The 23597-nt window shown below is 37.2% G+C and overlaps 1 protein-coding gene across 1 annotated transcript in view; it reads left to right on the top strand.

Annotated features, from left to right (window-relative positions):
• The window catches only part of LOC128686986 (coiled-coil domain-containing protein AGAP005037), a gene marked incomplete at its 5' end in the record, with an annotated part of 674061 nt that overhangs the window by 295587 nt on the left and 354877 nt on the right, over positions 1-23597 (top strand). The window contains 3 exon segments of the mRNA XM_070082672.1: positions 15996-16049; positions 16599-16685; positions 17174-17236. Coding sequence (XP_069938773.1) covers positions 15996-16049; positions 16599-16685; positions 17174-17236 — 204 coding nt within the window.

The raw sequence follows: 23597 nt of genomic DNA on the forward strand, positions 1-23597 counted from the left end.
TTATCAACTCATAAATAACAAAAAAGGCACAATACCGTGACTGGAACAATACACAAATAACCCGCACATAAAAGAGAGAAGCTTACGACGACGTTTCGGTCCGACTTGGACCATTGACAGAGTCACAGTGTGACTTTGTCAATGGTCCAAGTCGGACCGAAATGTCGTCGTAAGCTTCTCTCTTTTATGTGCGGGTTATTTGTGTATTATCAACTCTTAATTTCAGGACTTCCAACAGTGAAGGGGTTAACACAGGGATTGCGGATTGACAACTTGTGTACAGTATTATAGTGTTATCCATGAGCTTGACTCCAGGATCAACAACTCTCATTGCTAGTACATCACCTTGGCTACATATTACAGTTATGCACCATTAGTTTGGGTTTATCAGGACAGCAGACATTCTGAATCTTTGGACTATCCATCCCTTGAAAATCTAAGGGAAAGTTTCAAATACAAAACATTATAAATGGTACTTGCCAATGTTTGTCATCATTATCCTCTTATAAATAATATACAGGAGGACCCCATTTGTGCAGCTCTTACATTCCAAACCCCATATGGTAAGTGAAAATCGCTGGTGGGGGGGAAAAAACTGTTTTTTCATTATCTAATGCATCAAAAATGCCTGATGTGTTTACACTATTATATATTAAGTGCTCAATGCATAAAAAGCAGATTAACCCCTAAACGGTCCAAACGTATATATACGTTCTTACCGCTAGTGCTCTGAACTTATATGTTTTATTTTTTCATTCCTTCAAAATTAGCACTATAGGCCTGAGTTGCCTAGACATGAGAGAATGGGTCTGCGCACTCATTGTGTGCCATATGAAAAAAATCAGGGATGCCTGGGTACCGCATGGTAGGACCAGTTACATTCAGCTCCAGCTTGGGTCAACATCATGGCACATCCTCGTGATTCACTCACACCTCTTTGTATTAACACTCTACTATTCGAGGAAAGTGATATAGTATGTGAGTTTAGTGGATTTGACACCAATGAGGCCACTAATATTCAAGGAATTAGTGAAAATATTGACGATAACCCAGATGATCCTCAGCCCATCACCTCTGGGATGGCCACAACAGACCCTAGGCCAAGCACCTCTGGGATACTCAGTGTGGCCACACCAGACCCTAGGCCAAGCACTTCTGGGGTGGCCAGTGTGGCCACACAAGACCCTAGGCCAAGCACCTCTGGAGTGGTAAGTGTTACCCATAGGCAACTTCGCAAGAGGAAACTATCATTTTCCCAGTGTTTTAGTGATAGTGAAAGTGATGCAAGTGATGAGATTGATTTCATGCCATTCGAGGATTTGTCTAGTGATAGTGAAATTCATTATTCACCAGTGAAGCGTACTCTTAGGCGTCATCGTCTACGTTCAGGCAGTGTGCCATATGCAGTCCCCAAGGGTCATGGCAGGTCACGATCCAAAACCCCAGCCACTGATAGTGATAATGATCATGAAGGTGAATATGCGGGGATGGAGGAAGTAGTGGTGGGTGGCACAATGCCTGGACCACATGGCACAGTGGGTGGACAGGCAAAGGACAGCCCAGCACCCCCTCAACCATGTGCTGCCTACACTCCTGTCCCTCCTCCTGCTCTCCCTCACCCCATGCCACAGGTCCACCCTGCACCATGTGATATTGAGTGGAACTGGACACAAAGTATATTCATGCCACAGCCTTGTGATTTTGATGCGAGTGGAAGTGGTATCCTGCCAGAATGTCCGCTAACGAATGAGTCTACAGAGTTAGACTTTTTCCAGTTATTCTTTGACAAGCCTATAATGAACTTGATAGTGACCCAGACAAACAGTTATTACCGATATGTCATGGACAACAAAGCAGAGGTTGGAGAAACATCACGAGTGCTCAGGTGGAAAGACACAACAGTGGCTGAAGTGTATTTATTCCTTGCCACTGTCATGCTTATGCCACATACTTATAAGAACAATATACGTAATTACTGGTCCACAGACCACTTCATCAGTACTCCAGTCTCCTGTGACCTTCTTCCCTGCAACAGATTCACTCTGTTGCTACGAATGTTGCACTTCTCAGACAGGAATGCGCCAAACAGAAATAACCTTCTACACAAAATCTAGGAAGTGTTTATGTATTTGAAGCAGAAATTCAGTACATACTTTTATCCCTTCAAGAGCATTGTTGCTGATGAGTCCTTGATTCTCTTCAAGGGACACTTGTCATTCAAGCAATATATACTCAGCAAACGTAATCGTTTTGGTATAAAACTTTTTGTTATGTGTGACTGTGAGAGTGGTCTTGTGTTGGATGTCATTGTATACACCGGGAGAAACACACTCGATGATGACAGACGGATGTTGGGCATTTCCGGTGATGTTGTCGCAGGATGGTGGAACCATACCTTGGTGTGGGCCATACATTGTACACAGACAACTGGTATACATGCCCTATGCTCGCTGATTTCCTACGTGTGAACAATACTGATATATGTGGAACAGTGAGAAGGAATAGAAAACATATGCCAAGGTTCAGTGGAGGCATTGTTGAAGGTGCAGTGCAAGTGTTTCATGCTAATGACATCATGGCACTGATGTGGCATGACAAATGGGATGTGACATTGCAGTCAATCAACAGAAACAAGATGGTACAAACAGACAAAGTGAACAGGGACACCAATGAACGCATTGTAAAGCCAGCTGCTCTCATGGACTATACGAACAACATGCGACTAGGTGACAAGCGTGACATGATGATAGGGTTCGTTGACTGTGTGCTTAGGAGTTGCAAGTGGTATATAAAACTGTTTTTTCATCTTGTAGACATTGCAGTGCTCAATGCATTCAATATGTACGAAATAAAGACATGAAAACGACATTTTGCAGAATTCCCCCTGAATGTCGTAAAACAGAGAGCAAGAAAGTATGGTACCACACCTGTATCTGCCCCTCAACAGCGACTTGTCCCACAACCACAGCCAGTGGGGAAAGTGCCAGACTGAATCATCCCTAACTGTCACTACCTGGCACCAATACCACCTACCCCAGAGAAGAATTCCCAGAAAAAGTGTGTTGTGTGCACTACCACCACAAAACAACCCCAACAGCAGAAGGACACACAATTCATGTGTCACCAGTGTGGGGTGGCACTCTGTTTGAATCCATGCTTCATGGAGTATCATACAATCATGGAATTCTAGAAACATAAGTGAGACATGTAAATGCTTGTATATAGCTGTAGATAATAGGATGTGATTCAGCCAGATGTGCAAAATCACTTATCAGTGTGTACATGTGTGTTTATGACAGTATGATAATAATTTCATATATAATATTGGTGTATAAACAACAATTGGCATTGAAATAAAAAGATTTACTATAAAGCATAATTATCATAAAAACAAAGAAAATTAAAACAAAAATGGAAAAAAAAAAGCGGTAAATATGTAGATGGGTCTATGAAAGATGAAGTGAATCATAGAATTGATGAGGGAAAAAGAGTGAGTGGTGCACTTAGGAGTCTGTGGAGACAAAGAACTTTGTCCTTGGAGGCAAAGAGGGGAATGTATGAGAGTATAGTTTTATCAACGCTCTTATATGGGTGTGAAGCGTGGGTGATGAATGTTGCAGCGAGGAGAAGGCTGCAGGCAGTGGAGATGTCATGTCTGAGGGCAATGTGTGGTGTGAATATAATGCAGAGAATTCGTAGTTTGGAAGTTAGGAGGAGGTGCGGGATTACCAAAACTGTTGTCCAGAGGGCTGAGGAAGGGTTGTTGAGGTGGTTCGGACATGTAGAGAGAATGGAGCGAAACAGAATGACTTCAAGAGTGTATCAGTCTGTAGTGGAAGGAAGGCGGGGTAGGGGTCGGCCTAGGAAGGGTTGGAGGGAGGGGGTAAAGGAGGTTTTGTGTGCGAGGGGCTTCGACTTCCAGCAGGCATGCGTGAGCGTGTTTGATAGGAGTGAATGGAGACAAATGGTTTTTAATACTTGACGTGCTGTTGGAGTGTGAGCAAAGTAACATTTATGAAGGGATTCAGGGAAACCGGCAGGCCGGACTTGAGTCCTGGAGATGGGAAGTACAGTGCCTGCACTCTGAAGGAGGGGTGTTAATGTTGCAGTTTAAAAACTGTAGTGTAAAGCACCCTTCTGGCAAGACAGTGATGGAGTGAATGATGGTGAAAGTTTTTCTTTTTCGGGCCACCCTGCCTTGGTGGGAATCGGCCAGTGTGATAATAAAAAAAAAAATAATGTAGAATTTCTGCAAGCAGAAGCGCTCCATGTTGTCGTCAGGTGATTGCCAAGTGCCAACTTCGCGGTCTCATATCTTGGTAACTACTGACCCTAAATTTTTTTTTTATCCTATAACACTTAAAAAAATGTGCTCTTTATTTCTATAGATTTTTTTTTTTTTTTTTTTAAAAATATTCGGGGCGCTGGGCAAGAGAACGTATATATACGTTTTGACCATTTAGGGGTTAAAAAGTAAAATAAATAAACAGTACATACCCTTTCCTTATGCAACTATTAAAAGAAAATGACAAAAGCAGCAAAAGCACTGAACATAATGAACAATGGCTCAGCTGAAAGCCAATGAAAATGTGGCCAACAGTACATACACAGTCAGTGTATGTACATACACAGTGTATGTACAGTACATACACAGTCAGTGTATGTACATACACAGTGTATGTACAGTACATACACAGTGTATGTACTGTTGGCCACATGGAAGTTGAAGCAAATAGTGGTGATGGAGGCACAGGGTAACTCCTGGAAGTAGTAAACAGTTTTTGGTTATGAATGAATGCATGTGCTCAAACAATTATTGTTGTAGCCAAGGTGATGATTGGTAGATGAGTTGCAACTTTCTCTATGTAATATTAGTTTACTGTTTTAGTTAGTATTAACCCTTAAACGGTCCAAACAGATCGACGTTCAAATTCATAGTGCTACAAAAGTAGATCTATTTTTTTTTACATATTTTCAAATATAACAAAAAAAATAATGTATATAAAAGTTTTTTACACATTTTAGAATGTAAAACAAAAAAAAAAGATCTACATTTTTTACATACTTTCAGATGTTGAAAAAACGTATATATACGTTTGGACCGTTTAAGGGTTAAGTTGATAAATTAGACACATGTGCAACTCTTGGGTATCTTTATTGAGGAAACGTTTCGCCACACAGTGGCTTCATCAGTCCATACGTAGGAGAAACTTGAAGAACAGGTTCAAGTTTCTCCTACGTATGGACTGATGAAGCCACTGTGTGGCGAAACGTTTCCTCAATAAAGATACCCAAGAGTTGCACATGTGTCTAATTTATCAACATGTCGGTTCTCTTTACCATTCATCTACAAGGGTTAAGTATACAGAGGATAAACCATACCATGGGTGGGGATAGAACCCACAATCAGAGTCATAAAACTCCAGACTGGTGTTAGCCACTGGGTCAGCTGACTACAATAAGATTCATCCAACTAGGTATATTTATACATTATAAGACGGTTAGCATAGGCACCACTGTGACCACAAATGCAAGTTTTTACAGATGAATCTCCCACCAACGTGGCCGTGACAAACTCTAGCTCAAGTCCCCTCAAAGCCGTCATCATGTCTCACGATTAGGTTTGCAATTGTCTCATTACAATTTTGTGAGTTATGCAGAGGATAATATACATATATATACCAAGAGGTGTAGTCATCCAGCGTATATACAACGAGAGTTTACTTTAATTCGTATTTTAGGGATGAAAGTGTTCCGGACTGGTGGTATACAGATTACATGAAGCCTTAATGATTCTCGTATAGTCAGTAGATGTTAACCCAGTAAATAAAAAAATGTGAAAACTGTAGTCAAGATTAGTTAGATGGTAGTGTGATATTTGTATTATTTAACTTTGATAATTCATTCACACACACAGAGACAGACAGACAGACAGACAGACACACACACACACACACACACACACACACACACACACACACACACACACACACACACACGCACACACACACACACACACACACACACACACACACACGTACGAGTCATGGTACGCGACGAGGTGTCAGAGTGGGCGCCTGTGACAAGCGGGGTTCCACAGGGGTCAGTCCTAGGACCTGTGCTGTTCTTGGTATACGTGAACGACTTAACGGAAGGGATAGACTCAGAAGTGTCCTTGTTTGCAGACGATGTGAAGTTAATGAGAAGAATCGAATCGGACGAGGATCAGGCAGGACTACAAAGAGATCTGGACAGGCTACAAGCCTGGTCCAGCAACTGGCTCCTTGAATTTAACCCTGCCAAATGCAAAGTCATGAAGATTGGGGAAGGGCAAAGAAGACCGCAGACACAATATAGTTTAGATGGCCAAAGACTGCAAACCTCACTCAAGGAAAAAGATCTGGGGGTGAGTATAACACCGAGCATATCTCCTGAGGCGCACATCAATCAGATAACTGCTGCAGCATACGGGCGCCTGGCAAACCTACGGATAGCGTTCCGATACCTCAGTAAGGATTCGTTTAAGACTCTGTACACCATCTACGTCAGGCCTATACTGGAGTATGCAGCACCAGTTTGGAATCCACACCTAGTCAAGCACGTCAAGAAATTAGAGAAAGTGCAAAGGTTTGCAACAAGACTAGTCCCAGAGCTACGGAGATTGTCCTATGAAGAAAGGTTGAGGGAAATCGGCCTGACGACACTGGAGGCCAGGAGGGTCAGGGGAGACATGATAACGACATATAAAATACTGCGCAGAATAGACGAGGTGGACAAAGACGGGATGTTCCAGAGATGGGACACAGACACAAGAGGTCACAATTGGAAGTTGAAGACTCAGATGAATCAAAGGGATGTTAGGAAGTATTTCTTCAGTCATAGAGTAGTCAGGCCATGGAATAGCCTAGAAAGTTATGTGGTGGAGGCAGGAACCATACATAGTTTTAAGGCGAGGTATGATAGAGCTCATGGGGCAGGGAGAGAGAGGACCTAGTAGCAATCAGCGAAGAGGCGGGGCCAGGAGCTGTGACTCAACCCCTGCAACCACAAATAGGTGAGTACAAATAGGTGAGTACACACACACACACACACACACATTGCTTTTCAGTCTTAATACAGAGAATAGAAAACAGCATATAAATGTGTGTCAGGACTTGGGGGAGGGGGGAGGTATGTGATTGTGTGTATATATATGTGCATGCTTGTGTGGGGTGAAGCTAAGTGTGTAGGAGAGAACCAGCAAAAATTTTAGTTCTGGGTAGTAAGATGATCAGGTTGTTTGAATGTTTTTCATTGTCTGAGTATGATTTAGAGTACCATGGTAATACATGTTTTATTATTAATGCATCAGAGATTTCCAGACACTATCATAATATGATATATTAGATCTCAAAATGTTTTGAAGTAATTGTTAAACCAGACAACATTTTATTAAAGAGTAACAGAAAGAATTAGTTCATTATTGTTAGAGGCACTTAACCTACATGTTAGAGCTGACTTCTGTCACCATTATAGCTTATTGCACTCTGAATTCACTGTGGGATGGATGCAACATGGTTATAGATGACCTGTGATGTCTGTGTCTATACTCCTACTCATTTTGAATGTGGAGCATGAACTGCTGTAATGTCCTGTCTTGGGTAGGCTCCTGTATGGTCACATTATTTGCTCATATATTTTGTATAGGATTTAAGCCACAGCTATTACTTGGTTAATGTGACGTTGCTCCTGAAATTACCAATCTACCACCGGCCTTGTGTAGAGTGCAGTAATCTTTCATAAATATTATTCTCTCAGAGAAGGGAAGGGCATATACATGAACAGAGGGCAGCATCACTTCAAGAATCTCATTTTATTGATCTGCTGTGAATCTGTCCTTCATTTTAATCACCCCCTCAACAATATGAAAAAAAAAAAAAACATTCGGCCTTATATGTTGGTGGTTGTTTAGCCTCTTTGCGCTTCAGTAATGTTTTGGTGGTCATATCTGCTGGTACTGAAGTATATTTTTACATACACTCACACTCACTTACTTGATTATCAGTTAAAAGGAAAGTTATGTTCTTCAAAATGATGTGCAAAAAAATATTGTCTAACACAAACTGAAGAACATATGGGAAGAATAGGACTGCATTTATTGTACTCCCCAAAAATGGCAAACAACTTTTTTTTAGGGGTGAAAATTGTAAAAAAAGTTAATGTAATTGTAGTTGGTTGCTGTGATATATTGTTATGTTTAATACATAGTTTAAGACTACAAATATTACATAAATAATATTGCTTACCATAAATTAGGGTTGCTGGAGTGTGTTGATGATTTTCAAAGGCGTTGAGAGGGATGGCGTGACCCTACTGGGCTGAGGCGGATAGTTGTGGATAGTTGAGGCTCTGGATGGTTTTACTGGAGCAGTGAGAAATTCTGTAATGCATCTCTGGTCTCTTATACCCTGCAGTACTTAATACACCTGATGGTAATGCATTATCAGCTGCTCTAGACCTTATTTCACTCAGGTTCTTCCTCTTTTACCTTCCTTCCTTGTATCTGGACTTTGAGCTCTGCCAACATTTCTTCTGGACTTTTGTGTGTGTCATCTTGTAAGAGCTCATTCACATCATCTTACTGCATATCCTCAAAGCCCTCACTTGGCAGTCGTCTTGCCAGCTGAACAGTTTCCTGTGCCTGGTTCTCAGAGTGAAGGCAAAAACCTGTGAGAATATTTCCTACACTAGGCTATAACTTTTCCTAGCCAGCATTTAATGACTAAGAAAATTATGCCATATCCAAAAAATCCATCAGTGCTTTGTGAGGGACAGAAAAATCACGGTTAGGAAACAGCTCACTGGGAAGAGATACTTCATCTCTAAGGAATACGACCTAAAAACATTCCCAAGGGAGGCTGGGTTAACAGAATCAGAGTAAAGTGCAGATTATACCCACTGTCCACAATTAGTGTTATGAATGACCCTTTAACAGTTGTATTTAAAATTTGTTCCCTAAAATTTTAATACCCCAATTACTTTTGAATGTCACTTTTGTATTCAGTTACCATTCTACCTCATAGTCTTAATTGTGTTTAACCCTTTCAGGGTCCACACGCCCTCTCCGAGACTTGTTCTCAGGGTCCCCCAAATTTAAAAAAAAAAAATTATTTTTTCGTATGAAAAGATAGAGAATCTTTTCCTGATCATAATGACACCAAAAGTATGAAATTTGATGGAAAACTTACGGAATTGTGCTCTCGCGAAGTTAGCGGTCTCGACGATGTTTACGCAGCAGTGATTTTGCCCACTTTGAGCCCTATTTTCGGCTAATTCCAGTGTACTAGTTGACAAAAATCATAACTATTTCGCTAGAACTCCATTTTTTCTATGGAATGAGTACAAGAAACCACCCATTTACTGATTTGAACTATCCAATACAGTGGTCAGAATTTAGCAATTTTGCCAATCTCACACAAATTTCAAAAGATGCCAATTTCCGAATAGGGTCCAGAATAAACAAAAAAGACATTCTTGGCACTAAAATAATATTTCCTCTGTTCATTAATCACATCCCGAGGCCCCTCTTACGTTCTTTTGCTTTCCACTTTGAATTTTTATTCTCACAAAATATAGAAGATTTACTGTTATGCAGACTACTGCATTAGTGTAGAAATGGTATAAATAATATCAGCGCACTTGTGAAAGAATATTAGACTCACCAGTTGACGTGTATTGGACGCATAGCATGATTTGTTTACTTTTGAACTTTGGTAAAAATCGAACATTTCTGCTACTTTGAGCTCAATTTCAAGGTACTTTTCATTGTAAAACTAGTCAAAATCATCTCAATTTCTGTAACATGTCTTCCATTCTATAAAATGAGACCAGGAAAACTAGAATACAACAATAAATACCATACAATAATACAGTGCAAAGTCGCTGTTTTAATCCAAAAACAAGGTCAAAGTTTTTTTTTTTCTCATTACGCACTGTGTGCTGCAGGATTTCTTTTTATAATGCGCACACTGACCGCATAGACCCATTCTTTCATATGTAGGCCTAGCAGCTTTCTCTCACTAGAATTTAGGCATACTAGTTCGTCATGGACACTGGTGCGTAAGCCGTACTAGTACGACCAAAACCCTGAAAGGATTAATATCTACAAAATCTCTCTATTATTATTTTTATTATTTTATTACTTCTACTTTATCAAATATTTGCAACTTACCATGCCATTGCCCTATTTTATTTTAATTGTAACTTACCATAGCATTGTCCTATTTAACTATTACTGCCCTATTTTATTTTATACTTTATTGCCCAACTTTATTTTAAACTTTCTATTATTGCCCTGTTTTATTTTATATTTTATTACCCAACTTTATTTTAAACTTTCTATTATTGCCCTATTTTATTTTATACTTTATTGCCCAATTTTATTTTATACTTTATTGCCCAATTTTATTTTATACTTTTTTCAACCTATTGCTAATTATTCAAGCTTTATTGCCCAATTTTATTTTAAACTCTTTATTATTGCCCTATTTTATTTTAGACTTTATTACCCAATTTTGTTTTATACTTTTCTTAACCTTTTTTTTTTTTTTTTTTTTTTTAACAAGTCGGTCGTCTCCCACCGAGGCAGGGTGACGCAAAAAAGAAAGAAAATCCCCAAAAAGAAAATACTTTCATCATCATTCAACACTTTCACCACACTCACACATTATCATTGCTTTTGCAGAGGTGCTCAGAATACAACAGTTTAGAAGCATATACGTATAAAGATACACAACATATCCCTCCAAACTGCCAATATCCCAAACCACTCCTTTAAAGTGCAGGCATTGTACTTCCCATTTCCAGGACTCAAGTCCGACTATATGAAAATAACCGGTTTCCCTGAATCCCTTCACTAAATATTACCCTGCTCACACTCCAACAGATCGTCAGGTCCCAAGTATCATTCGTCTCCATTCACTCCTATCTAACACGCTCATGCACGCTTGCTGGAAGTCCAAGCCCCTCGCCCACAAAACCTCCTTTACCCCCTCTTTCCAACCCTTTCGAGGACGACCCCTACCCCTCTTTCCTTCCCCTATAGATTTATATGCTTTCCATGTCATTCTACTTTGATCCATTCTATCTAAATGACCAAACCACCTCAACAACCCCTCTTCTCCCCTCTGACTAATGCTTTTATTAACTCCACACCTTCTCCTAATTTCCATACTCCGAATTTTCTGCATAATATTGTTGCCAAATATTCAAACTTGTATATTCAACTCCAACTTTTTTATTATCTTGTGTACCATCTTACTATCATATTACTTACAACCATATCATTGTTATTTTTTATTTTATTATACTTTTGTGTAAACCTGATTATATTTTTTGATATAAACCTGTTTGCAAATATTCCAACTTTCTGTTTATCAATATCAGTTGTTTACCATCATACAACCATATCATTGCTAAACTACAATTAATCTTTAATTGAAAACTGTGCACGTTTTATCCTACTGTCTTTTATTGCCAAATATTCTCATACAATCTATAATTATCTGTGGATACCATCTTTAATCATAACATTGCAAAAGCTCACATGCTTTAAATTAGAACTGTTCACATATTATTCTACTCTATTGTAAACAGCTTATATTAGCCTTAGCACAATTATAAGTGATAGTCTGGTGCTATTTTAATTTGTAATTTTATCTTATTAGTTTATACCTAGTTGTACTTTAGTTCATTCTAGCTCATACATAGTCAGCACCAAATTCATTATGTTTATTAGTTACTACACTTTATTTGACCAATGTACATTATCTATATACTTGTCCAAACATCCCACTACTACAGATATCAGTACTGGAACTCACCACACTATACATGATATAAAGAATTACTATTTAAACCTAAAAGATGAATGATCACATTGACCCTGATCTAAACCTACATAATCTAACACCCAATGAAAATTTATTGGAAAATAACTGCCTTTATTACACAACATCACAAGTCACTGCTATCCTAAATACTGCTAAAAGTCTAACATTACTTAACTACAACATCAGGTCCTTAAGCAAACACTATGATGACCTCCTGGCACTCCTTGATTCTCTAAAGACACCCTTCTCCTGTATTATTCTCATTGAAACCTGGCTTAAGCAGGACACAATAGATATCTACCCACTACCAGGATACACAGCAATCCACAACTGCAGACCATACCAAGTTGGGTGTGGTATTGCAATCTATTACTCTAATCAACTATCTTGTATTAGCACCACTTGCTATAGTGATGAATATGGAGAATATGTTTTTACTAATTTTAGTGTAAAAAACCTTAAGACTCCTATAACAGTCGGTGCCATTACCGGATGCCTCACACAAGCATCCCAAATTTCAGTGAGAAATTAATGACACTAATAAACAGTCAAATGAACAAGCACCACCTTCTCTTAGCTGGAGACTTCATTATCAACCTTGACCTACCAGATGATCAGCCTGTAACTGATTTCATCAACAATATGAACAACACACGTCTCATACCAACACTAACTAAACCAACCAGCCTGACCGAGACAAGTGCAACAATAAATTGACCATATATGGACCAATATACTAGCCCCCTTAACCCTTTCAGGGTTTCGGATGTGCTAGTACGGCTTACGCACCAGGGTTTTTGACGTACTAGTACGCCTAAATTCTAGCGCCCTCAAATCTAGTGAGAGAAAGCTGCTAGGCCTACATATGAAAGAATGAGTCTATGTGGTGAGTGTGCACAGTATAAAAAAAAAATCCTGCAGCACATAGTGAGTAATGAGAAAAAAAAAAACTTTGACCATGTTTTTGGATTAAAACAGCGACTTTGCACTGTATTTTTGTACGGTATTTATTGTTGTATTCTAGTTTTCCTGGTCTCATTTTATAGAATGGAAGACATATTACAGAAATTGCAATGATTTTGACTGGTTTTACAATGAAAAGTACCTTGAAATTGAGCAGAAATGTTCGATTTTTACCAAAGTTCAAAAGTAAACAAATCATGCTACGCGTCCAATACACGTCAACTGGTGAGTCTAATATTCTTTCACAAGTGCGCTGATATTATTTATACCATTTCTACACAAATGCAGTAGTCTGCATAACAGTAAATCTTCTATTTTTTGTGAGAATAAAAATTCAAAGTGGAAAGCAAAAGAATGTAAGAGGGGCGTGGGAATGTGACTAATGAACAGAGGAAATGTTATTTTAGTGCCAGGAATGTCTTTCTTGTTTATTCTGGACCCTATTTGGAAATTGGCATCTTTTGAAATTTGTGTGAAATTGGCAAATTTGCTAAATTCTGACCACTGTATTGGATAGTTGAAATCAGTAAATGGGTGGTTTCTTGTACTCATTCGATAGAAAAAATGGAGTTCTAGCAAAATAGTTATGATTTTTGTCGACTAGTACACTGGATTTGGCCGAAAATAGGGCTCAAAGTGGGCAAAATCGCCGATGCGTAAACATCGTCGAGACCGCTAACTTCGCGAAGCATAATTCCATAAATTTTCCATCAAATTTCATACTTTCGGTGTCATTATGATCAGGAAAAGATTCTCTATCTTTTCATTTGTTTTTTTTTTTTTTTTTTTTTTTTCTTTTTTTTTTAAATTTGGCTACCTTTAGAATAAGTCTCAGAGAGGGCCTGCTGACCACTACCCCACCTTCCTCTTAACAAACATTAGTAAACCACCACTGGAATACAACAAAGTTTCATTTAGACTCCATGACTAGGCCTCAATAAGTAATTTCACAGCAGAGCTAGAGACAGTTGACTGGCCTACAGAATTTTCCAAGGCCAGTGGTATTGACAATTGGACAGACATATTTCTGAATAAATTACTTAGACTATACAACAAACATTGCCCTATAAAAGCGAAACAGATCATGAATAAACAGCTCAGTTGCCCATGGCTAACCAGCAGCATACTGAAATCCATTGATAAGAAACACTGATATGAAAAGCAATATAGATGGGGCTTAATACACAAAAATATTCTTAAACACTATTCATCAATTCTCACCAAACTAATAAAAAAAAGCCAAACAATTGTACTACTCCAGCAGATTCACTGAAACAAGAGGAGATATAAAAAAGACCTGGAAAACACTCTCTCAGATTCTGGGAACCCACAAACTGAAAAAACTAAGGATATTGTCCTAACCAGATCGAACAAAACACCACTGCATCCCATTGATACAGTTAACAAGATAAATGACTTCTTCTCATCCATAGGATCTAGTCTTGCCAGTAAAATCCCAGGTCCCAACGCCCGTGCAAGTGATTACTTAGATGGGAATTTCCCAAACTCTTTCTATCTTGCACCTACTGAGCCCACTGAAGTCACCACAATTATTAAGTCACTTAAAAATAATTCAGGGAATCTGTCTCACGTCCCACCATTATTGTACAAGCAAGTGGCCCATGTCCTTTTGCATGCTATTTCATTACTTTTTAACAAGTCACTAGAAACTAGCACTTTCCTGACACTACTCAAGACAGCAAGGGTTACACCAATACACAAAGGTGGTGACCCCACAGATGTAAACAACTATAGGCCAATATCAAACTTACCATTGCTATCCAGAAACTTCAAGAAACTCGTGTACAAGAGATTATATTCGTTTATAACAGCACAAAGCATACTCAACCCCTACTAATTTGGCTTCAGAAAAAATAAAAGCACAAACGATGCAATTGTAAATATGCTAGATCTGCTTTACACAGCACTTGAAAATAAGGAATATCTATTAGGACTTTTTATTGACCTAAGAAAAGCTTTTGACACAGTAGACCACGGCATCCTACTCAACAGACTTGACCATTATGGTATAAGAGGCCATGCACTTGCATATTTCAAATCCTACCTTACTAATAGGTATCAGTACATCACCATTAAAGACACAGCCTCATCAGCACGGCCACTTGATACTGGAGTGCCACAGGGAAGTGTCCTTTGTCCCCTGCTCTTCCTCTTACACATCAGTGATCTTCCCAACGTATCACAACACCTGAAGCCCATTCTCTTTCCTGATGACACGACTTATGTCATCTCCCACCCAAATCTTGTCACACTCAACACCATTGTTAATGAGGAGCTACTAAAAATACCTACTTGGATGACAGCCAATAAACTTAGACTTAACACTGATAAAACCTTCTATATTATGTTTGGTAACAGAGCAGGTGTTGCACAACTTAACATTAAGATCGACAACACTCAGTCTCCATCAGTAAGAGAAAGGATTATCAAACAACTCAGTCTTCATCAGTAAGAGAAAGGATTATCAAACAACTTGGTCTCCATCAGTAAGAGGAAGGATTATCAAACAACTCAGTCTCCATCAGTAAGAGAAAGGATTATCAAACAACTCAGTCTTCATCAGTAAGAGAAAGGATTATCAAACAACTTGGTCTCCATCAGTAAAAGAAAGGATTACTCACCTTTTACAACACATTTTTTTTATTCACATTATGCCTTTTTTTCACAAATTATTTCATTTCGTCAAACCAAGTGTACATGTAATTAGCATGTACACGTATTAGTGTGGGGTTGTACTGTAGTCAGGTAGAGTGAGACGAAGTGGGGCAGCCTAATGCTCGACAGTTTAATGCAGTAAACTCTGTGTAATAATGTTATTTGCATATTTATTGACATATCACCATGTAAGTCAGTGTAATAAGTCCCACCTTTCACTCATTATTTCTTAAAATGAATACTTGGAGATACCGAAAATATTCATTAATTTTATTTGTGACTGTTGAAAAATTTCCTTGGTTTATTTTGAACTATATCCATCGGTTTGAAAATAGGAATGTATTGATTGGCAGTTATTGGTATTAAATTTAGAAAATACTAAATATAATATGTATAAAGGGAAGACTGTTGCATACTTACACTGGCTTAGAATGTAAGCAATAATGGTGTCTTCTTCATATCGTAATGAAAGTCACATGCTTTCAGACGACACTTATCTACGACCAGACACAAAGCCGCCAAAATTAGGAAGGGGTAGAGGTATGGTAGAAAACCACAGATTTTTGCGTATTTCTCTTTTTTTTTTATAACCAAGCTTTTTTCATTTTTGCAAGAATATACCTTCTGGCACGAAACACATTTTCTATTTTAATCTATTGAATCTAAAATGAATGTTTGATCCCTATGTAAATAATCTCTTTTTGACTTTCTACTTGAACCTAAATCCTGTTGTAATACTTGGGATAACTTTCAACTGCTCTAACTCGCATAAAGTGAAAATTACCACGAATTTGGAGAGCTAGTGCATGCCCAATATATTTCACAACACACTATCAAACCTGTAATGTAAGAGTATTTTGGCATCATAGTCAAGTAAAATAGATACTTTTGAGCGTACTTGTACTGTACAGTCGCCATCCTATTTTTTTTACTATAATTTTTGTACTGTACTTTGTATATTGTGTATTTATGTAATGATATGTGTAAGATCCGTTGTAATGTACATATTTACACGTATAACCGCATGGACAACATGGTGACATAAGTACAGTTCGTGGCGATTATGATGATGGCGTTCTCCTCTTTCAGAAAAGTCAGTCTCGTTTGAAAAATCCGTGTCATTCAGTGACGACCTTCCAGATTTGAGTACGCCGCCTAAACAACATGTTCCTGCAGGTAATAGTTTCCCCAATTCAGCCCTTCATGCGTCTTCGTTTATATTCTATCTTGATGTTATTCCAGTTTTTCCCGGTATTTTTTTTAAATAAATGCTAATGAAAGGATTATGCGCGTGTTGTTTACAGTGAAAGAATCATGCATTGTCTTGAAATCTGTAATTATTTATTTATGCTGTATTTTTCTGTGGCATTTGGTGTTTATTTCATCTGTGTTTGTCTTGAAACCATTACAGAAGTAGATGGATTAAGCTTGGAGTGTCTTTATCATTTTGTGTTGGAGCATGGAGAATGGCCAGGGATTTGTGTGGTTTTTACTTCAATAATTGATTGTTTTATTATATTTTTCTTATTATAATAGCAGTAACAGTCCTAGAAATTCACATAGTACTGTATAGGAAGCATTTGAATAATTCTAACAATACTGCTTCTTTTCTATATGCTTATTTTACCCATTTTCTTTGACTAATCCATTTTCTATGACTGTAGCTGAGAAACAGCCTATCAAGCCGGCCATCAAGTGCTCGACTCTTCCACGGATGTCTTCCCAAGGTGAGTTTTGTGTAATTTATATTTCCCATAAAACTGGCAGTCACATAAAACCTTAAATTAATCTATATTACCGTACATACATCAAGGGCTGGCTATTACTGTTAAATACAGTATAATTGCGTTGAATCGCATGTTTCAAGTAATTTGTTTTATTTTCAAAGAGGCATGTTGCACAGTTGCAATAATCATTAAATCTTCATTGGTAACTGCTTGTTTAAACATGTTGAATGTCTACAATATACAAGAAATGAAATAAATTGTTTAATGATTACATTGGAATTTCTTGCTGATCAGCTAATCAATTGCTATTGGATACAGTATAAGCTCATTAATAAATCCATATTATATTTGACATAAAATTAGAATATAATTTCAAAACACATCTAAAATGGGAAAAGTATCTTGCATGCTCCATGGATGAAAATTGTGTTTTCATGATGGAAAATGAAACCAAGTAATAGCAAAATACTGTACTTGAAAATAGAAATTATATTAATCATATCCATTGGAATTACTTACATAAAATCATCAGCAAATGCATTTAAATTTTTCAAATTTTTGCCCTAATTAAAGATATTTTATTAAAATATCTTACAGTTTTATATTTTTAATAATTTTGTATTTATCTGTTTTCTACCCATATACGAAAACACATTTTCTTACACATTATTAAAAACCTATAAATGAGTTCTGTAAGGAAACTACTGTTTAGACACACACACACACACACACACACACACACACACACACACACACACACACACACACACACACACACACACACACACACACACACACACACACACGGTAGAAGAGGTATGATAAAGCTCATGGAGCAGGGAGGGACCTAGTAGCAACCAGTGAAGAGGTGGGGCCAGGAGCTATGACTCAACCCCTGCAACCATAATTAGGTGAGTACACACATACACACACACACACATCACATGCACGCACACACACACACACACACAAGCACACAAACACACACACACATATACATCACACACATACATCACACACACACATCACACACACATCACTCACACACACATCACACACACATCACTCACACACACATCACACACACACACACACACACACACACACACACACACACACACACACACACACACACACACACACACACACACACACACACACACACACACAAATCACACACACACATACACATACACACACTCTCACATCACACACACATCACACACACATCACACATCACACACACATCACACATCACACATCCATCACACACACACACACACACACACACACACACACATCACACACACATCACACACACATCACACACACATCACACACACACATCACACACACACATCACACATGCACATCACACACGCACACACACATCACACACACATCACACACACACACACACACACACACACACACACACACACACACACACACACACACACACACACACACACACACACACACACACACACACACACACAATTAGTGTAACACAAGCTTAAACCTGGATGGATGCTCTTAGAAGTGCATGAATTAATTTCGCATTATAATGAAGCCATAATATAATGAAAATAAGAGCATGTGAGTCTAATTTCAATGTTATTTTTGCCGTTTATGTTATTTTTCCAAAGCTTTTCTGTCTAGGTATGCAAGGTCTCTAAACTGTTTATTATGTTTATTTTTGTGTTTTTTGCCTTGTGTTTGTGAAGTCCCGCCTGCACACGCCTGGCTCTCCCCTCTAGTGCACAGGCGTACAGCCACACACTCCATGACGTCAGTGCCAGGTGTGACCTTGTCAAATTTTGTTCATTTTTAGGTTTAGAATTCCGTTTGTATTGTCTCTTCTTCCTTATGTTTTGTTGTTTTGATCTGTTAAATCATAACTTTAAAATAGATAAGAACTTTAAATAAAAATCTATGGACATACTTTAACAGATGCTATCTTGTATATATTACCAGGGAATATGTCTGAAACTTTAAGTGGCTTTTCTTGAATAGTTCTGCAAACTTATTTTCCTATTTTAAAAATCAAGGCATTATTGCAGATAGAAAAGTATTGACTTAGAACAAAGTTGATCTAAAGAGGTTACATGACTCATGTTGAGTCTCTTAATGATGCATATTATTTTTAGTTTAGGCTTTCATAGGTCACAGTGAGTGGTAATTGACAGGTGAGACTAAATATAATTTAGTAATAGCTTACTTAGATATCACAATCATCAGCAGCATTTTGCAGAGGCATCAAGTGTCAGTTTGACTTTTTTGTTTTACCATGTCCGTTAGGATTGATTGATCAATATTGAGGGGAATGAGAAAAGGAGGTACACATGTCACTCAGTTGACATTTGCTGACTGAAGTTTCAACTCATTCTCATCATAACATTTTTTAATGTGTATCTTTTTGTGTATTTCTGAAGAGTCTGTGCTGTCACACCCTCCCAACCAGTCACTCTTGCATCAAGATAAAATCCTTCTTTCTTTGGTTAATTTAAGCTGTTTTAGGTTTGGTTCATTTAGGTTAAATTATGTTAAGAATAATTAACCTAGGTTGGTGTAAATTAACAGCAAATAACCAAAACTATAAATAATTACATGCCATAAATAGAGCATGTTGCCTAATGGTAAAGAGGGCTGGGGAAACATACAGTAAACCCTTAATATAGCAGACTAATAGGGGGGAAGGGTCTGAATGTCTGTTAAATGAGAATGTTAAAAAACAGTAATAAAATGCACTAAAGTAGTCTACTGTTTACCTAGCATAGTAGTGTATACACATTTTACAGAGATATTCCATTAAATATTGAAAATAATGGAGTTAAAAGTACATTTTGTCTATAATTTTAAAAGTCTGCTGTATTGAGAGGTTACTGTAATGTTGTTGCTAAATATGATGGAGAGGAAGTAAATGGTTGTTGTGAAGCAGACTGAAGTCTAATTAGAGGTAAAAGAAGTTATGCTATACTCACTATTTTTGGGGGTTATCTTTATTTTCATTGCTTTAATTATTAATCGGCCGTGGAAGACAGCCGACTTGTTAAAAAAAAAAAAGTATATAATCAATGTAATGTATCAAAACCCCATTACTCATATACAGTAACATGGTTAGACAGAAATAAAATTTCACCATGTTATGAAATTAAGAGTGTAAAGAATAGAGCAGATCAGTGAGGCAGTGTCACACATGTGAGTTCACTATAGGATTGTTGATATTGCCATGACCTTGTGTAGACTTGTGTGCGTGAAGCTGTTGGATCAGTTGCCAGTAAGTTTTCCACAAAAAGTTTAGCTATTGATAGATAATTAATTACAGTCATCATTAAGAATGTTTTACTTGCTAAAATGAAAAAAAAAATTGCATCCTAAGCATAAAGCAGGTAAATAAATCATAAAGTAAGAGAAACTGTCTTCCATTTAAATATGCTTAGGATTGAAATTACAGCCAAATATTTTAATGTAAAAATAATTACATAGGGAAGGAACAATATATGAATAATTTTAATATATAATAACATTTCTGGAAAAACACATATTTTGCTCCGTACTTTGAGCAAGATTTTTCACTTATGCATGATTGAAAAAACTGTAAAATGGATATGAGGATGAGGAGCAAAGTATATTTATTGAGCAATGTTTCTTTATGAAATTGCATTAAAACAGGGTAAAGTGTTTATATGAGTAAACTCAAAAATAACACAATGATGCACGATATTTTTCAACCAAGTGGATCATCATCACCACCTTTGCTCTGAATAAATGTAGAGATGCCTTATCTCATAACTTAACATTAGTATAACAATTTTATGCATACAGTTTTAAATGCAAAAAAAAGGCTATCATATGTATAAACTCGAGAATAGATCAGTCTTGTGTAGAGGTAATTACTGGACTTTTAATCAACAAACAAACATTTTGCCATGTATCTCATGTTTAAGTTTTCTCTGGTTTTTGAAGATTATTAAATTACAATTTGAAACTTTTTTCTTTTTGATTCAGAGTTTTATCAAATAATCACCCATATAGTGATTGAACAGGTACTGATTAGTTGTATATAATAATAATAATAATAATAATAATAATAATAATGATAAAGTGGGTGGGGATATTTGATGTTTGGAGGAGCATCTGAAATGGTATATCTGCATGCCTCTGGCAAGACAGTGATAGTGTGAATGATGGGGAAAGTTTCTTTTTTGGGTCACACTACCTTGGTGGAAGACGGCCAGTGTGTTAACAGCATATATGTATTACAAAGAGTTAGTAAACTGTTTAAACGTTTAGTGTGGATTAAAAAGTTATGTTCAACATTTTGGGGAAACATGAACTAGTTTTAAACTATACAGGTGTTATTACATAATAGCACTGCACTCTGACAGGTAACTCTAATAAAATATAATGTGTGGTGTGACTATAATGTAGAGAATTTGGAGCATAGAAGTAAAAATGTTGGGTGACCTATGGTAAAATTGAGATAACTGAGGAGGGGTTGTTGAGGAGGTTTGGGCATGTAGACAGGATGGAGAGATAGGTTGAGGTAGAAGGTGTAAAAATTTGAAGTGGAAGGTAGAAAGGAAGGGTTATTCCAGGAATGGTTGGAGGGATGGGGTACAAGAGGGTTTGAGCTTTAGGGGCTTGAGCATCCAGTACTCTTGTGTGAGCATGTTAAATAGGAGTAAACTGGAACAGTTAGTTTGTAATGAATGTGTTGTTGGAATGTGAGTAAGTTAACTTTTATGAAGGGATTCAGAGATGGCAGTTAGCCAGACTTGAGTCCTGCACTCTGAAGCAGAGTTCAGGATGCTTCAATCCTGAAGGTGGAAAAGGCAGTACTTGCACTCTGAAATAGTGGGGATATTGCAGTCCTGAAGGTAGGAAAGGTAGTACCTTCACTCTGAAGGAGTTGAGTGGAGTTGTTGCAGTTGGAGGGTTAATCTGATTTGTGATGTCAGCATTCCTCTGGAAATATGATGATTGGATGTTGGTGAATGTTTTCTTCTTTGGGTCTCCCTGCCTGGGCAGGAGACAGCTGTTGTGTTAAAAAATATATTAAAAATGTTTTATTGAGGGTTTTGAGAACTTAAACTTGGCAGATATAATGGCAAATAAAAAAAATTAAATATAAGATGATTTGCAATATGGAAAAGTAAAATGAAGTGTTAGCGATATGCAAATAATAGTCATATTCAGTAGCAGAAATTGTGTATAAAATAGTGGATAAGGGTACAACACTAATAAATGTAATATTGTATGCAGGAATATATTTTAGGATATAAAAAAGATAATGAATGAAAAGGCACAATACCTTAACTAATTAATGGTCCAAGTTGGAGTGAAACATCATCATAAGCTTCAGTCTCCTGTGTGCTGGTTATTGTATGAAAAAGATAATATTAAAGAGCTAAATACTGTTAATGAAGACGGCTTTTACCATTTGCACCCGAGAAGTAGGAAGTAGACACAATATAGAACACTTTTTTTTAGAGTTATGGGGATGTTTCTAGAGGTCTCAGCCAATTTTGAAACTACCACTAATTTCTGTTTATGTGATTAAATATTTTTCAGATTAAGGAACATTTTGTGTTTCACATTTCTTTAATTAATGTTGACCTTCATAAGAAGGAATTTTTAAAAAGAGATGGGGAACTGGAAAAATCTAATTACAGGTCCACATCCCTTTATCTGAAGTTCTGAAATTCGAAAAGTTCCGAAAACCAAAGGTTTTTCATGGAGTGTGGAACATCAGTCATCTCCGTGTTGGGTCATGCCGCCACGTGGTGGCATTGAGAATCATTCTGAAATTCAAAAAAAGTCTGAAATTCGAAACAATACAGGTCCCCGAGGATTTCGAATAAAGGGATGTGCACCTGTAGTACATTTTTCACTAAAATTCCATGGTTGTTTATTAACTTTGAGATTATGTGCCATGCCAAAAAAAAAAAAAAAAAAATAGAAACCTTAAAAAGAAATGCCTTTTTTTTTTTTTTAAATTTGCTGGATCTTCCCAAAAAGTCTGTAAATTTAGATTCAGCACTTCATTTTTTTTTTTTGAGAATTGCTCCTTGAAAATATTACCCTTGAATAAATTAATCCCCTTTATTTTTCTTTTAAAAGCTGGACCTATTTGAGTATACTGTTGTGCATTTCTTGACATTATTGTAGAATGTTACTGGGAATATAAAAGACGTAACAATATTTATGGATTCTTCATATGCAAAACATTTGTGTGAACAATTGATAGGGACTGAAGATGATGACCAAATGGAAAGAAATAATTTATTGACTTTTTAGAAAATAAAACAATGTAGGTAATATTGCAAATTATAAGTAATATTTTCTGTCAAGAAAA

This window comes from Cherax quadricarinatus, chromosome 7 (assembly GCF_038502225.1).
Source record: "Cherax quadricarinatus isolate ZL_2023a chromosome 7, ASM3850222v1, whole genome shotgun sequence".
Taxonomy (NCBI): domain Eukaryota; kingdom Metazoa; phylum Arthropoda; class Malacostraca; order Decapoda; family Parastacidae; genus Cherax; species Cherax quadricarinatus.